The 17,906-nt window shown below is 37.3% G+C and overlaps 1 protein-coding gene and 1 pseudogene across 1 annotated transcript; both read left to right on the top strand.

The window, feature by feature from the left end:
- Window positions 1-4,131: 4,131 nt before the first annotated feature.
- On the top strand, window positions 4,132-7,903 carry LOC102226210 (gastrula zinc finger protein XlCGF57.1-like). The gene is made up of 5 exons (XM_023346976.1): window positions 4,132-4,339; window positions 5,580-5,699; window positions 6,015-6,695; window positions 6,780-6,947; window positions 7,032-7,903. The coding sequence occupies exons 1-5, from the start codon at window positions 4,171-4,173 to the stop codon at window positions 7,457-7,459; spliced, it is 1,566 nt and encodes a 521-aa protein (XP_023202744.1). The 5' UTR covers window positions 4,132-4,170; the 3' UTR covers window positions 7,460-7,903.
- Window positions 7,904-13,034: 5,131 nt separating this feature from the next.
- LOC106700220 lies at window positions 13,035-17,798 on the top strand (annotated as a pseudogene).
- The last annotated feature ends 108 nt before the right edge of the window (window positions 17,799-17,906 follow it).

Below are 17,906 nucleotides of genomic sequence, written 5' to 3'. Positions count from 1 at the left end.
TTTTTATAGACTCAAACTTAATCTAATAAACAATATATTTAGTTTTATATTTACACCATGAACACAATGTTTAAATTGTAATTTGATATAGAGAGAAGAAAAACAAAAACAAATAGATTACACACAAACATAATCAAAAATAATAATTTTGAACCCAACTTTAAACAGCACTTTGAGTAAAGATAAGACTGTCAGATCAACTAACTGTAATTTAGATATTGATGAATAGTAAACAGTTCAGGTCAAAGTTGATCATTCTATTTAATATTTACAATTTGAGTGGATTCTTTAAATAGGTTTCCGAAACACAACGATTATTTATCTGTCTTTAACCTGTATCATTAGTAAAACCTGGATGATATGAAATTTATTGTGCGGTTTGCCCGTAAAGCTACATTTACACTGTAACCGTTAACTACTCAGCCACCCGCCGTGTTTAGTCTATCCACTCACCTCTTGTGATTTCAACAAGCTTCAGCTCAGTTTGAAAAGGCTTAATAACGTTATTCATCACTGTTTTGGCTGGAGGAGCCAGGCAGTTGGACCATTTGACGTCATTTACCCAGAGTGCATTGCAACGTGAACAACATGGCGACGTTCCTGTGACAATATTTTATTAAAATCTATAAAAATTAAATGACCTACAGTACCATTACTGTATTGTTTTTACATCTAAAATAAATATTTTCCAAATAAAATCTATTGCTACAACTAATCATGGATCCCTTAAACAGAATCTAGTGTCGTCTTTTGTCACTATCTTCCCTTCTGTTGATTTTGGTTGCAAGGTTACAAATAGCTGTTGCCGTTATTCAGCTATTGTTTTGTGTAACAAAAAATTTAAAAAGTAAAAAACTGAACAGAAAATGTTCAGCAAAGACATCTGAGCCTCTGTTATGACTGAAGAAGCTTTCATTCTGTTATAATCGCCCTTTAGCCGTTTCCTGAATCAGAAGCTACAACCAGAAGCCAACTTCAGCTTCGTTCAAGGCGGTCAGTTAGGATCGCCACCACAGCTGGAGGATCGGACTGACGTTTCCTTCTGTGCAGTCCCGATCTGTTTAGGATCCAGCTCACAGTGCGCATACTATTGCTGATTTCAACCACAATGCAAACCAGCATCAGTATCTCTCTGTTTTAGACCAAACATGAAGAAAAACCTGACCAACTCCTATTAGCCCCTGTACTAACCTTCATTATGCTGCACTACAAGCATATTATCGCCACCTCCTGGACATGAAATATCATATCTATGCAATATAATTATTACGTTTATACAATAGATAATAATGCGCCAACGAGTTAAGAATATGTAAACACGTCTCTTTAAATGTATATATTAGAAATTTTAAATTGACATTTGTGACTGTATCCAAAGAAGACCAGGGACATCCATCCATCCATCCATCCATTTTCTAACACCCCTGTCCCTAGTGGGGTTGGGAGGTGCTGGTGCGCGGGGTCACCCTGGACAGGTCGCCAGTCTGTCGCAGGGCGACACAGAGACAGTGCAATAATATTAGCCTGCATTATCTTTTCCTCTCAGGTTAGGGCGCTGCCTTGCTGCGCAAGCATTAGCTTTTCCCCTAAAATAAGATTTTAGATATTTTTCTTACTTATTATCCATGTTTAGGACACTGAATGTAGGAAGTCCATGTAAGACAACATTCTAATGATAGCCCACATGCTACTGGCAGCATTTAGGTTTACATTAGCATTTTGGCTCATTTTAGATTATACACTAATTTTAACTAACTGAATGGTGCAAGTCCATGTTAATCAACATGCTTGTGACTCTCCACAGGCTATTGACTACTATTTAGCTAAGCTTAGCATTGATGCTAATTGTTAGCATTGAATAACATTGCTGGGTCCAAACTAACGGGCCCACTTTGGCAGGCCCCGGTTAAATTTCTTCAGGAATTTTCTACTTCTGCTTAATATTTACAATTTGAGCCGATTCCTTAAATATGTTTCCGAACACAACGATTATTTATCTGTCTAAAAACTCTCTTTAAGCTGATAAATCAGTAAAACATGAAGGTGTTTCGTACCTATCCGGTGTAAGATGATCTGTGGTATCCGGGTAAAATCCATCAGTCTGCGCTGATCCTCCATCTCTTCCTCCATCTTAACGTTGATTTCTTTCCACTCTGTGAATGTTTCTCCAGCAGGAGTTACCTGCTCGTTGATAAACTCTCTCTGAGGCGGAACTGAAGACATTTTCACTGAAAACACCAAACCTGTTTTCAAACTGTCTTCTAACAAAAGAAAAGCCAAGGCTGTCCCGCGTGCTCTGTTTTTATAGTTTGTGTGTTTCACTCTGGCTGTACTGAAGAAACAGGAAATGATTTTTGGTTCCGCTTTGAATTTTCTGCTGTGCTTCTTCTCTTTGTTAAAAAAAAATTACAAACTTTATTGTTAGTGGAAATTTAGAAAATAGTTTCTTTTAGTTATATGTGTAAACTGGGGTTGTGACTCTTATTGTATGGTGGTAAAACATAACGCTTGCATACTGCTTGCTTGATAATTCAAGACCAAGTATACGTAGGGAGGGAATGTTTAGTGAGAATAGATCAGTCTGGAAAAAACACTGATGATGTTGTTGCAATAACTAATAAAATGCTGCTTGAGTGAAAATTACTTATGTCTCCTTGGTAACTAAGAGTGATAGCTCATTAGAGTAAACTTTCTTATTAATTTAAGTTTTTCCATTACTATTCGTTCAGTACCTCAGTTCACCTGAGTGAAACGCAGTATATAAAATAATTACACACAGACTAATGTTTTCAAGCTTTTTCAGTTAATTATTAAGTTTTATGTTTTTAACACATTTACTAAAGTTTTTTTTAATAAAATGTTTATATTAAACTTCCGATGTTTAATAAAAACATTTTAAATCACAAATGTGACTCAGAAGCACCTTCATGCTGCCACCTACTGACAAGAACCTGATACTACACCTACATTGTTTCAGCTGCAACAGATGTAGAAATCAGTGATTCGGCTATTTTTCTACAATCTGTGCTTCTGAATTCATTTCAGTGGATTTCATATGCTGGAGTATATTTAAACAGTCATGTTCAATAACATGGAATCAGACCAGCAAATAAAAACATTTTATGTCAGAAATGTGGGTTTAAAGTCAGTTATCCAAAAGTTTCTGTTGTGAGACGGTTTTTTTCAATTATATTCAAAATGTTCCAGTTAAATACAATACTCTAAACCACCTGTGGCCTCATACTGTTTAACTTTAAAAATGAATCTGAACATACAAACTACAATCTTATGTGCCGATATAATAACTGTACGTGTTTTGTTCTAATTAAGCAGATCTATTCATACTCAATAAATTAAAATATGAAAGAAAATGTGGTATTGAGATCAAGGGTATCTTTGGTTACTCAATTCAAGCAGGTAATAAGCATTGTTCTCTTTAAGCCTACATTTATGAAGTAAAATGTTTTTATTAATTTAATGTCAAGTCTTCATTAGATGTAACCAGAAATTAATTAAAATAAACAGAAATACAAGGTTTTAAAACATCAGTCTATGAGTTATTATTCAAAGTACTGTGCTGTAATAGGGTTAATACAGAAAATAAAATAAATGAATATTTCAATTATATTTTAATTTACTAAGTAATACTGTATATTAAACGAGTTGATTTAAAGCGGAGCTTATGAATCGTTCACAGTTTCTTCAGTACAGCCACACTGAAACACGGGGAAGATTTCTGAATATTTTTGTTATTTACTAAATTACCTTAAGAAAACGAAATTGTTAAAAAGCATATAAGTTTTATAATAATAATAATAATTATTATTATTATTGTTATTATTATTATTATTATTATTATTATTATTATTATTATTATTATTATTATAAGAATAATAATAATTCTTCTTCTTCTTCTTCTTCTTCTTCTTATTATTATTATTATTATTTTATTAATTCGTGGGGGATAATATATATACATATTATCCCGATCCACACTCCTTTCCAGTAGATGGCGGTAATGCACATCAATAAGTTGTTTGCCAACCGCCATAAAAAAGAAGAAGAAAAAGAATAAGAAGGCGGGGAAGATCAAATCAGAGCTTTTCCTTTGTTAGACGGTGGCTTGAAGAGTTTGAGGTTTAGCTAAATATTTCCGTGTATTCAGTGAAAATGTCTTCAGTTCCGCCTCAGAGAGAGTTTATCAACGAGCAGGTAACTCCTGCTGGAGAAACATTCACAGAGTGGAAAGAAATCAACGTTAAAATGGAGGAAGAGATGGAGGATCAGCGCAGACTGATGGATTTCAGCCGGATACCGAAGATCATCTTACACCGAATAGGTACGAAACACCTTCATGTTTTACTGATACGGATGAGACCACAGACATGAATACTTAGACGCCTTGTTGAGCGTCTATATTGCTTTGCTAATGTTTGGTTGATTGACTGATGGATTGATTGAAAGAGCAACAGGAATTAGTTAATTACTTCAATTTTAAAAGTCACAAAACGAGGAATTAGTCTATTGAATTTACATTTGTGATTAAAAAAACTTTACTAAAAATATGTTTCCTTTTCTCGAACAATTGTGAAAACTAAGATTAATTGTCTCAACATAAAACAAAATATTTATATACATTATCGATTATAAACGACATCTCCACAAAACTTTTTTTTTATATGAATGCAAAGCCAAAAAGGTTTCGGGGTGAAAATAGTGAGCATTTTATGTTAATTTCCTTTTTGACTTTTTGCATATACTGATTGGCAAATAGTATCCATGCATAATTTTGTAGGAGGCCTCTCTAATTTTATTAGTTATTCAAAACTGACCTGGATTATGACCTCTGCTGCACGTTTTCCCTCTCTGTCGTAACCGACTTTCGTGTCTAAAAACTGTTATTAAAGGCCAATAGAGCCAACAAAACCTTAAAAAAAAAAAAAAAAAAAATCAAAGTTTAAGATCCATGACTCTCTAATCTCTAATCTACCAGTTCAAGAAACTACTGGTAAGAGCTTAATGAGTAAGTGTTTAAAATATTAATTTATTTATGCTTTTCTTAGAGCGTATTCTTATATTTATTATTGTTTAAGTTCTGTTGTTTTTTTTCCCCTCAAACAAAACTTTGTATCATTGAATAATAACAGCACATATAAGTGTACACAAAAGTCCAAAAATTGAGGAATTTATTACCAAAAAAATAAAATACATGGTCGCCTATTATGAAAGAACTCAAACCATCCGGTGGATTAAGCTACGCGATCACCAGGTGCTCAAGCTGTGAAAAGGCTTTTCACTGGCAGAATGTGAAAAGGACAGCCCCAGACTCTCACAGCGCATCTTTCCACTAAATATCTCTAAGGAAAATCCATAAAACACGTTTCCAATTAATATCACAAATGGCAAGAAAATATCGCTAAAAAAGATGAACTGCGGCGGAGATTTTATTTTTTTATGAAAGCACACATGTTCGCTGAAGAATATTTTTATTTTAATTTTTGTTAATGAATTTGTCATTGACTCACATATTCAAGCTTTTGTTTTGTCTTTTTGTCCAGATCTCCCACAATGCTGGAAAGAGGAGGAGGTTCTCAATGAGCTCAGCAACCCGGAGGAAAACTCCACTTTGGATCAAGAGGAACCAGAACCTCTGCAGATAAAACGGGAACAAGAGGAACCAGAACCTCTGCAGATAAAACGGGAACAAGAGGAACCAGAACCTCTGCAGATAAAACGGGAACAAGAGGAACCAGAACCTCTGCAGATAAAACGGGAACAAGAGGAACCAGAACCTCTGCAGATAAAACGGGAACAAGAGGAACCAGAACCTCTGCAGATAAAAGAGGAACAAGAGGAACCAGAACCTCTGCAGATAAAACGGGAACAAGAGGAACCAGAACCTCTGCAGATAAAAGAGGAACAAGAGGAACCAGAACCTCTGCAGATAAAACGGGAACAAGAGGAACCAGAACCTCTGCAGATAAAAGAGGAACCAGAACCTCTGCAGATAAAAGAGGAACAAGAGGAACCAGAACATCAAGAGTTCAAAGAGGAAGAGAAGCAACTCTGCATCAGTCAGGATGAAGAGCATCTTGTGCTGAAACAGGAGACTGATGACATTTTGGTGAACAAACAGCAGAAAGGCACAACTGAGACTTCAGAAAAAGAAACACACAAGAAAACTCAACCAAACCAAAATCTATATTCTTGTAAAATTTGTGATAAAACCTTTTCTCGAAATAATTCCTTCATAATACACGTGAGAACTCACACGGCCAAGAAATCTTTCACATGTTCAACCTGTGGAAAAGATCACCCTTATAAGAGTCGTTTAATTGATCACATGAGAATTCATACAGATGAAAAACCGTTCACATGTGCAACTTGTGGAAAAGGTTTCCATCAGATTGGCACTTTAAACAGACACATGAGAACTCACTCAGGTGAGAAGCCTTACACGTGCACAACCTGTGGAAAAAGTTTAGCGTCTAAATCTCAGTTACTTTATCACATGACGACTCATACAGGTGAGAGGCCTTTCTCTTGTGGGACCTGTGGAAAAGGTTTCCGGAGGAAATCTGACTTGACTTGTCACATTAGAATTCACACAGGTGAGAAACCGTACTCATGTGGGACCTGTGGAAAAAATTTCACTTGTAAAAAAAGTTTAACTGTTCACATGAGAGTTCACACGGGTGAGAAGCCTTTCTCATGTGGGACTTGTGGAAAATGTTTCAATCATAAAAAAACTTTAACTGCTCACGTTAGATTTCACACAGGTGAGAAGGTGATCTCTTGTGGCATCTGTGGAAAAGATTATTTGTTTAAATCTCAGTTAGTTGATCACATGAGAACTCACACAGGTGAGAAGCCTTTCTCATGTGGAACTTGTGGAAAAAGTTTCCCTTATAAAAAAAGTTTAAATACTCACATGATAACTCACACTGGTGAGAAGCCTTTCTCATGTGAGATCTGTGGAAAACGTTTAACTCGTAAAAAAAGCTTAACTGCTCACATGATGATTCATACAGAAGAGAAGCCGTTCTCATGTGGAACCTGTGGGAAAAGTTTTATTCATAAAAAAAGTTTAAATGCTCACATGAGATTTCACACAGGTGAGAAGACTTTCTCTTGTGGCACCTGTGGAAGAAATTGGTTGTATAAATCTCACTTAGTTATTCACATGAGAACTCACACAGGTGAGAAGCCTTTCTCATGTGCGACCTGTGGAAAAGGTTTTGCTGTAAAACACCTTTTACATTTTCACATGAAGACTCATACAGGAGATAATTCTTTCTCATGTGGGACCTGTGGAAAATGTTTTCCTTTTAGGTCATTTTTACTTCTTCACATGAAGAGTCACACAAGAGAGAAGTCTTTCTCCTGTGGGATCTGTGGGAAAAGTTTCACTAAAAAATACCTTTTGACTTCTCACATCAGAATTCACACATGTGAGTAGTAGCTGTGCATTGATTTATCAGCCAGCCGATTAATCTATGTTGATTTTCTTAATTTTGGGACATTGGTGATCAGCAGAAACATGCATGTGAAGCCGATCTGATCCCCCAATTTTATTGACCTGAGCATTTGTCTTCTGCTCCGTTGAGAGGTTTGACTATTAGACCGGCCCACCAGGTCATGTCTGCACTTTTGCAATCGGTGCACCCTTAGTGAAAAGTGAGGAAAATGTTGTGTGTGTAGATCCAGTTTACGTCATCACATGAAGATTCACATGGGTTAGAAGCCTTTCTTTTGTAGGTCCTGTAGAAAAAGTTTCACTCATTAGAAATGTAACCGTTCACATGAGAACTCACACAGGTTTGATGGCACAATGTGAACCTCAAGTAAGATTCTCAGTAACTTGCTGTTTGGAAGTGGAGTGATTGCAACCAACATATTTTGTTCTGGCAATTTTATATTTCCATTTTATTTAATGAAACTAAGGAAGAAATTGTCTCTTAAAGAAACAATGAGTTTGAATGCTTTAAGATTTAGACTTCTAAAATTTTGAAACCTTTATTGTGTTTATCCTTTGTATTTTTTTTTTATTTCAATGATTTGGAGAAATGGATGCATTTCTTTGACATGGTTTTAATGATTTTTCTGCTTAGAAAATGTATTTATGATATGGATTTGAATTTCAGATGGAAAATGATTGAAAGTTTTTATATAATTTTAGATAATAAAGTATCATAAAGATGGTCTTGTTCTTTTTTCTGTTTAGTAGAAGACTGGAATAAAACCTTGTGTTTGAAACAAACTAAATCAGGAAAACCTTCATATATATATATATATATATATATATATATATATATATATACTCGACCAGCTAAGGTGTACTCTCAATGGCAGGGTAATAACAACAGAGTAGACCCACCAAGGCTGGAGACTGAACAATACTGGACAGGCATATGGGAAAGGGAGGCGTCACACAACAGCAATGCACATTGGTTGATCTCTCTACGAGAGGACCATAGTAACCTTCCTGAGCAAGCCTTGGTAACCATCACTGTGACAGATGTCCAAGAAAGAGTCTGAGGTATGAAAAACTGGACAGCACCAGGGCCTGACATGATCCATGCCTACTGGCTAAAGAAACTCACTGCCCTCCATGACTGACTGGCAGGCCAAATGAACCAGCTGCTACAAAGTGGGACTCACCCTGAATGGTTAACTGAAGGGCGAACAATCCTAATCCAGAAGGATCCATCAAAGGGTCCAGTCCCACCCAACTACCGACCAATAACCTGCCTCTCCACAACATGGAAGCTCATGTCAGGCATCATAGCGGCCAAGATAAGCAAACACATGGATAAACGCATGAGCACGGCACAGAAAGGTATTGGTGTAAATAGCAGAGGAGCCAAACACCAACTCCTCGTAGTGCCCAAGACTGCAAAACCCGACACACCAACCTGTGCATGGCTTGGATTGATTACAAGAAAGCCTATGACTCAATGCCGCATACTTGGATCATTGAATGCTTAGAGATGTATAACATCAACAGGACTCTGAGAGCCTTCATTGCAAACTCGATGAGGCTGTGGAAAACCACCCTTGAAGCCAACTGCAAACCACTTGCACAAGTGTCCATCAAATGTGGCATATACCAAGGAGATGCTCTGTCCCCGCTACTGTTCTGCATAGGCCTGAACCCCCTCAGCCAAATTATCAACAAGACTGGCTACGGATACTGACTCAAAAATGGGGCCAACATCAGTCACCTTCTCTACATGGATGACATCAAGCTGTATGCCAAGAGTGAGCGAGACATCGACTCACTGATTGACACCACCAGGATCTACAGCACGGACATTGGGATGTCATTCGGACTAGAGAAGTGTGGTCGGCTGATCACCAAGAGGGGGAAGGTCATCCGCACAGAAGGGGTCTCACTCCCAGAAGGAACAATAGCAGACATAGAGGACAGTTACAAGTACCTATGTATACCACAAGCAAATGGCAACCTCGATGAGGTCACAAGGAAAGGAGCCACAGCTAAATACCTCCAACGAATAAGGCAAGTCCTGAGAAGCCAGCTCAATGGCAAGAACAAAATCCGTGCGATAAACAGCTATGCCCTGCCAGTAATCAGATACCCTGCTGGAATAATTAGCTGGCCAAAGGAGGAGATAAAAGCCATGGATATTAAGACTAGAAAACTACTAACAATGCATGGAGGGTTCCATCCCAAATCCAGCACCCTGAGACTATACACGAGCCGCAAGGAAGGAGGCAGAGGACTAGTGAGTGTGAGAACCACAGTCCAGGACGAAACAACTAAGATCCATAAATACATCAGGGACAAAGCCTCAACAGACAATGTGCTCAGTGAATATCTCAGACAACAGGGAACGGAGGTTGAGGTGCCAGAGATACCATCATGGCAGGACAAGCCCCTACATGGGATGTACCACCAGCAAATAACCCAAGTGGCTGATATCAGTAAATCCTACCAATGGCTGGAAAAAGCTGGACTCAAGGACAGCACAGAGGCCCTCATCCTGGCCGCCCAGGAACAGGCCCTAAACACCAGAGCAATAGAGGCCCAGATATACCACACCAGACAAGACCCAAGGTGTAGGTTGTGCAAGGAGGCCCCTGAGACAGTCCAGCACATAACAGCAGGGTGCAAGATACTGGCAGGGAAAGCGTACATGGAACGACATAACCAAGTTGCAGGCATAGTGTACAGAAACATCTGTGCAGAATATGGACTGGAAACCCCGAGATCAAAGTGGGAAACACCCCCAAAGGTGGCGGGGAACGCCAGAGCTAAGATCCTGTGGGACTTCCAGATCCAGACAGACAAAATGGTAATGGCAAACCAACCAGACATTGTCGTAGTGGATAAACAACAGAGGAAAGCCGTTGTGGTAGATGTAGCAATACCAAGCGACTGCAACATCAGGAAAAAGGAGCACGAGAAACTAGAGAAATACCAGGGCCTCAGGGAGCAACTGGAGAGGGCCTGGAAGGTGAATACCACAGTGGTGCCTGTGGTCATCGGGGCCCTCAGGGCAGTCACCCCCAAACTGGACCAATGGCTACAACAGATCCCAGGAACAACATCAGACATCTCAGTCCAGAAATGTGCAGTCCTTGGCACAGCCAAGATACTGCGCAGAACCCTCAATCTCCCAGGCCTCTGGTAGAGGACCCGAGCTCAGAGGATAAGAACCACCCGCGGTGGGTGGGTGAGAAGGGAATTTTATATATATATATATAAACAGCAGCAGTCCACAGAGCCCGTCTCTTCCTCCTTAACATTGCATGAATTTTAATTAAGTCAATATTAATTTTTCAATCAACACTTAATAGACTTTGTTCTATATTTATACAAATAAAAGAGAACACAAAATATGAGCCATAATTTATCATTCTAATTATTTATTATTTCCTGCTGGAACAGATTATTCCTGAGTCTTTGAGTTCCCAAAAAATTCCTATCTTGTCTTTAATCTGTTCGTAAATCTCATCAGTATAACGTGAAGGTGTTTCTGGTTATTTTCATACTTCTATGCAATATTTCTATAGAGGAAAAATAAAATCTATGCAAATGTATTTAAATAATGTGCTTAAACTACAATTATATTTTTCTGGTTCTATTTTTGATATTTTATTCTCCACAGAATAGTCAGGAAAAACAACAGAACTATATGTTCCTCTAAAATAACTGAGGTCGTAAACCATTTAGTTTTAAAACTATATCAGAACCTATAAACTACAACCTGATGTGCAAAAATAAGTTTAGGCACTGTTATATGGACTAAGAAGACTTACATTCAATGAATTATACTTTCCAATGAGGTTATTTTGTAAGATTAAAAAAGCTTTTTGGATAACTGACTTCAAATCCACATTTCTGAAATAAAATGTTCTTATTTGTTGGTGTAATATTCTAATCATGTTTCACTCACTGAACTGACTGAGCTACTGAAATAAACTTAATATTCCATCTTATTGAACATGACTGTTTAAACATACTCCAGCATATGAATATTTGAAATCCATTGAAATTATTTCAGAAGCACAGATTGCAGAAAAATAGCCGAGTCACTGTTTTCTACAACAGCTGTTTTAGCTGAAACAGTGTAGGTGTAGTATCAGGTTCTTGTCAGTAGGTGGCAGAATGAAGGTGCTTCTGTGCCACATTTCTGATATAAAATGTTTTTTTATTAAACCTCCATTTTCTTACACTCCTCCCTAATGGGGTCAGGAGGAGTGCCTAACTCCAGCGAGACATTTCGGGCAAGAAGCGGGCGATAAACGAGCACAGGGTGCTCGTTTATTAACGAGCACCCTGCGCAGGTTGCCAGTCTGTCGCAGTTTAAATATTAGAAGTGTAATATTTTAAAAAAAACTTTAATAAATAAAGCTTTCATTCAAAACAATGTTTGGTTCATATTGTACATCACTGTTTACTCCACATTTGTAGTGCTATTTTAAAAAAGCCAGTCTTCAAAGATTGAAGGTGGCCTATAATGATGCACTATGACTTTTGTTAAATAAACCCAGATGGACCAGAGCCAGTGAACTGTTTGTATCTGCTTGCATCATCACTTTGATGGCTGTTTTAAGAAAGCTTATGCATAAACATATTTGTCGTTAAACGAGTCTAATAATAGAATTATCCTACTGTTGACTAATGTTAAATATAGTGCAGTAAAATACTCATCTATACTCTGGAGACATTGGTATGATTGCCTTCTGAATGGTTAGGAGATGTTTTTTATTGTACTTTTTATTCTTTTATCGTCTTGTTTTCTTTTTTACGTAATTTGGACTCTGAGTCTCTAATAAAAATCTATCTATCTAAAAATCTAATTAATAAAAAGCATAAAACATCATAATTAACTGAAAAAGCTTGAAAACATTAGTCTGTGTGTAATTATTATATATACACTGAGGTGAACTGAGATACTGAAATAAATAAATGAAAAGGAGTTTACTCTAATGCAGTGGTCCCAACCACTGGTCCACGGACCGGTACTGGTGCTGAAGGGCTGACCGGTCCGCGCGACTAAAAAGGTTGGGGACCGCTGCTCTAATGAACTATCACTCTTAGATACCTAGCAGACATAAGTGATGTTCACTCAAGCAGCACTTTATTAATTATTGCAAAATTTCATGGTCAGTGTTGTTTCAATCTAATCTGACACTCGATACTTATTCTTGGTCTCGAGTTATCACAAACCAACATTTCTGACTTACGAAGATCATCAAAACCTTGAAAATGGTAGAATTGTCCGTTCTCATCTAAACCCTGACTAATTTCCAATAGGTTGAAAATACAATAAGAGTCACATGAACGTAACTTTGCTGTTAAATAGGCCAATATTTCCACACAAAACTATACAAACAACTAAAAAAAAATATTTTCTAAAATTACGCTAACAATGGACATCTCAAAAACACTAATTTATTTAATAAAACAGTATATTAAAAGAGGAGTCTCAAAGCGGAAAATTCAAAGCGGAACTAAAATTCGTTTACTGTTGCTTCAGTACAGCCAGAGTGAAACACACGAAAGATAAAAACAGAGCATACGGGATAGCATTAGCTTTTCTTTTGTGAGACGGATGTCTGAAGACGAGTTTGGTGTTTTCTGTAAATATTTTCGTGTTTTCAGTGAAAATGTCTTCAGTTCCGCCTCAGAGAGAGTTTATGAACGAGCAGGTAACTCCTGCTGGAGAAACATTCACAGAGTGGAAAGAAATCAACGTTAAGATGGAGGAAGAGATGGAGGATCAGCGCAGACTGATGGATTTTACCCGGATACCGATGATAAACGTACACAGAATATGTATGAAAAACCTTTACTTTTTAATAATATTGATGAGACAAGTTAGATAAAGCTCTTTGTGGCTACGCTGAACTCGTAAACCTATTTAAAGGAGTGTTACACCAAACCAAAAGACTCTGAATAATAAATCCTCTCCGTCTGAAAACATTACATATTTAGCTTTAGAATGATCAGTTGTGACCTGAATTATGACTTCTTCTTCTTCTTCTTTATTTTATTTTTTTAAAGAACTCAGTACACTAAATATACAAAAACAATATGCCTTATTAAAGTAGTAACATCGGCCAGGGGCTATTGCAACATCATGTACATAAATTGAAGTTAGGCAATACACCGAGTGTATTAATTGCCTTACCGATGTTTGAATGAAAGAGTAGCTGAAAGTAGTTAAACGGGTCCATTTTAAAAGTCTCTAAACAAGAAATATTTTTATTAAATTTACATTTGTGAATAAAAAAAGCTTTGCTAAAAGTGCAATCAAATTAATTAAAAAAAAAAATTATTTTCTTTTCTTGAATAATTGTGAAAACCAACGACAATATTATTTTATTATTCTTCCAAATTATAAAAAGTAACGTCACGATACTAATGGTCAGATAGTTACTGAGGAAGGAGAGAGTTAGCAGAATAGTTTAAATATTTATTTTACAGAGTGGTCCCATTACATGACAAGCGCTATCATATTCTGTGTCCATAAGTATAGAAAGGATGGCGTAAAGCTGCAACAGCGCCTCCTACAGTCACAATGTACAAAGGTCACAGAATATGATGTAACACCCCGGTTTGGACGAAGCAGATCTTTCAGAGGAGTTAACGTCTTAAAGATTCACTGTCCGGCTGGCCGAACTGCATATTTCCAAGTGTTGGCACTGGAAGGCATCTCTGTTTTATTACTGGTAAACTATGGCGGGATTTTATTTTGTTAATGCAAGCACACAAGTTCGCTGAAGACTATTTTTATTTTGGTATTTGTTGTCATACTCGAATCCATAAAACAGGTAGTCGAATGGCTGTTAGACTAAATAATCTGGGGAAAAGCCAGTCCCCAGATTATTTATTATATGAAGGTGCATTTATATGAAACAGGTGGATTCTATTTATCAGCACCAGTCATTTAGGACAACGTTGGACCATTCAGACATCCTCACTGAACTTCTGGAGTGAGTTTGCTGCACTGAAAGTAAAGGGGCAGAATAATATTGTACGCCCCGCTTTGCAGTTTTTCATTTGCTAAAAAAGTATAAAATATTCAATATATTTTGTTCCACTTCAAGATTGTGTCCCACTTGTTGATTTTACCCAAAGTAATAAAAATTTTAGATCTTTATTTCTGAAGCCTGAAAAGCGGCAAAAGGTTGAAAAGTTCAAGGGGGCCGAATACTTTCGCAAGGCGCTGTGTCTGCAGTTTTGGAGGGAGAAGCTATGGAGTGATGTAGAAGAGGGAGCTGGTTCTATTGAAGGCAGCAACCGTATAGTTCTACATAGAGGAAAAAGGCTTTTTGGAAAATTTGTCTCGGGGCTACCAGGAAAAACTATTGCCACCTTGCTTGTTCACCCAGAAGTCCATGATATAATATATTGACTCACATCTAGTTCCATTCTGTTCAGAAGACATACATTTGTTGAGTTTGTTATTTTAGAAAACCCTTAAAAAGTCCTGTTTAGATGCATCAATAAATTAAAATGAATTTTTCATTGTTGGACTCACATTTAAAAGCTTTTTTTTGTCTTTTTGTCCAGCGCTCCCACAACGGTGGGCGTGTAAAGAGGAGGAGGTTCTCAATGAGCTCAGCAACCAGGAGGAAAACTTCACTTTAAATCAAGAAGAACCAGAACATCTGCAGATAAAACAGGAACAAGAGGAACCAGAACCTCTGCAGATGAAACAGGAGCAAGGGGAACCAGAACCTCTGCACATGAAACAGGAGGAAGAGGAACCAGAACCTCTGCACATGAAACAGGAGGAAGAGGAACCAGAACCTCTGCAGATGAAACAGGAGGAAGAGGAACCAGAACCTCTGCAGATAAAACAGGAGCAAGAGGAATTAGAACCTCAACAGTTCAAAGAGGAAGAGAAGCAACTCTGCATCAGTCAGGATGAAGAGCAGCTTGTGCTGAAACAGGAGACTGAGACTTCAAAACAGAAAACACACAAGAAAGCTCAGCCAAACCAAAAACTATATTCTAGTAAAATTTGTGACAAAACCTTTTCTCAAAACAATTCCTTCATGACGCACATGACAACTCACATGGCTAAGAAACTTTTCATATGTTTAACCTGTGGGAAAAGATACCGTTACAAGAGTCGTTTAACTAATCACATGAGAATTCATACAGGTGAAAAACCGTTCACATGTGCTGCTTGTGGAAAAAGTTTCCATCTAAATGGCACTTTAAACAGACACATGAGAATTCACTCAGGTGAGAAGCCTTACACGTGCACAACCTGTGGAAAAAGTTTTGCGTCTAAATCTCAGTTACTTGATCACATGACGATTCATACAGGTGAGAAGCCTTTCTCATGTGGGACCTGTGGAAAAAGTTTCCGGAGGAAACCTGACTTGGTTAGTCACATCAGAGTTCACACAGGTGAAAAGCCGTTCTCATGTGGGACTTGTGGAAAAAGTTTCACTCATAAAAACAGTTTAACTGTTCACATGAGAGTTCACATGGGTGAGAAAACTTTCTCTTGTAGCACCGGTCGAAGAAATTGCTTGAATAAATCTGACTTAGTTAATCACATGAGAACTCACACAGGTGAAAAGCCGTTCTCATGTGAGACCTGTGGAAAAAGTTTTGCTGGAAAACACCGTTTAACTTCTCACATGAAGTCTCATACGGGCAAAAATTCTTTCTCATGTGGGACATGTGGAAGAAGTTTCACTCGTAAAACAATTTTAACTGCTCACATGAGAACTCACATGGGTGAGAAGCCTTTCTCTTGTGGCACATGTGGAAGACGTTTCTCTCGTAACATACATTTAACTGCTCACATGAGAACTCACACAGGTGAGAAGCCTTTTCCATGTGGGAATTGTGGAAAAGCCTTTACATGTCGATCTGGTTTACGTCAGCACATAATGACTCACACAAGTGAGAAGCTTTTCTCATGTGGGATCTGTGCAAAAAGTTTTGCTCAAAAATACCATTTAGCTTCTCACATGAGAACTCACACATGCGAGAAGTCTTTCTCGTGTGGGACCTGTAAAAGAAGTTTCTCTCATAAAAAAAATCTTACTGCTCACTTGAAAATTCACACAGGTGAGAAGTAGGGATGCACTGATTTATCAGTGTCACTTTTCTTAATTTTTGGAGATCTGTGATCAGCCGATAATCACAGACTGTCCTCTTCTGCTCTCCCTTGAGAGGTTTGACTATTAGTCAAAAGTTATGTCTGCACATTCGTAATTCACAATAGTCACTCTACAGTTGCCAGCTCAGCAAGTTTCTTGCTACATTTACTGACATTTCAGACAAAAAAATTGGTGTTGCCCAAAATTCAAAATGGTATATCAGGTTTTTTAAAGACTGGTCGTCGGCGATCGGCAAGAAAACTGCAGTCGATGCATCGCAGAAAAAATAAATTTAACTGTTCACATGAGAACTCAGTTTGATGGCATAATGTGAACCTCAAGTGCCAAAATTCTTAGTAATTTGCTGTTTGGAGACAGAGTAATTAAAACTGTATTGCATATTTAATTGTAGCAGGTTTGTTTAAAACGCATTTCAAATGGGAGATTTAGTTAAAACACTTCAACATTCACTTTATTCTAGCAGTTTTATGTTAGCATTATTTTTTTTTAAAGAGGATAAGTGAGATATTTGTAGCTTCTTAAAGGAGCAACGGATTTAATGCTTTCAGATTTAGACTTGGAACGTTTTGGAGTCTTTATTTTGTGTTTATCCTTTGTTCTTATTTGGTTTATTTTAATGATTGGATGAAATAGATATGTTACCTGTTACTGCATGTGCTTGTAGGGTCACAAATTAATGGCCCCTAGAGAGTAATAATGTTTTCTAAACTTGAATCTAAATATCATCCACCATTTATTTTTCTAAAAGGTTCTGATTGAGGAAGGAAATTGTGCTAAATAATGATGAAATCTGACATGTTTTCCCTTTTTGTTTAAAAATCTGCATATTCTTCTTAGTTACTGTGAATTATAATTTTTACCCAAGTCTTTTTTTGTCAGTTTTTCTTTGATATGATTTTTATGCTTTGGATAATAGAAAAGGTATTGATGATCTGGATCGAATTTCAGATATAATAAAGTTTATTTACCACAATAATTGTCTTTTTCTTTTTTCTGTTTAGTAGAAGACTGTGTGACAGAATAGATTTACATACTTACAACCCCGGCCTGGCTGGAAACAGAGACTGGAATAAAACCTTCAGTTTGAAACAAAGTCAATCAGGAAAACCTTCATATATATATAAACAGCAGCAGTCCACAGCAGAGCCCATCTGTTCCTCCCTGGTTCCTGATCCAGTTTTCAGGTTTGGTTTTTTTAGAGTTGATGAGTTTGAAGTTTCAGGTCGATTCTTTAAGATCATCAGTTTTATTTACAGGAAATTACAGATACTGGTAATAAACACAGA

The sequence above is a fragment of the Xiphophorus maculatus genome, chromosome 14, assembly GCF_002775205.1.
Source record: "Xiphophorus maculatus strain JP 163 A chromosome 14, X_maculatus-5.0-male, whole genome shotgun sequence".
Taxonomy (NCBI): Eukaryota; Metazoa; Chordata; class Actinopteri; order Cyprinodontiformes; family Poeciliidae; genus Xiphophorus; species Xiphophorus maculatus.
This window is presented reverse-complemented; position numbering and strand designations above follow the sequence as displayed.

Excerpts from the sequence above, each read along its gene's own strand:
- LOC102226210 (XM_023346976.1), top strand. The coding sequence starts at position 4,171 with ATGTCTTCAGTTCCGCCTCAGAGAGAGTTTATCAACGAGCAGGTAACT. Across the intron at positions 5,700-6,014 it reads AGAACCTCTGCAGATAAAAC|AGGAACAAGAGGAACCAGAA; the intron begins GGGAACAAGAGG and ends TGCAGATAAAAG. Across the intron at positions 6,948-7,031 it reads TCACATGATAACTCACACTG|AAGAGAAGCCGTTCTCATGT; the intron begins GTGAGAAGCCTT and ends TGATTCATACAG.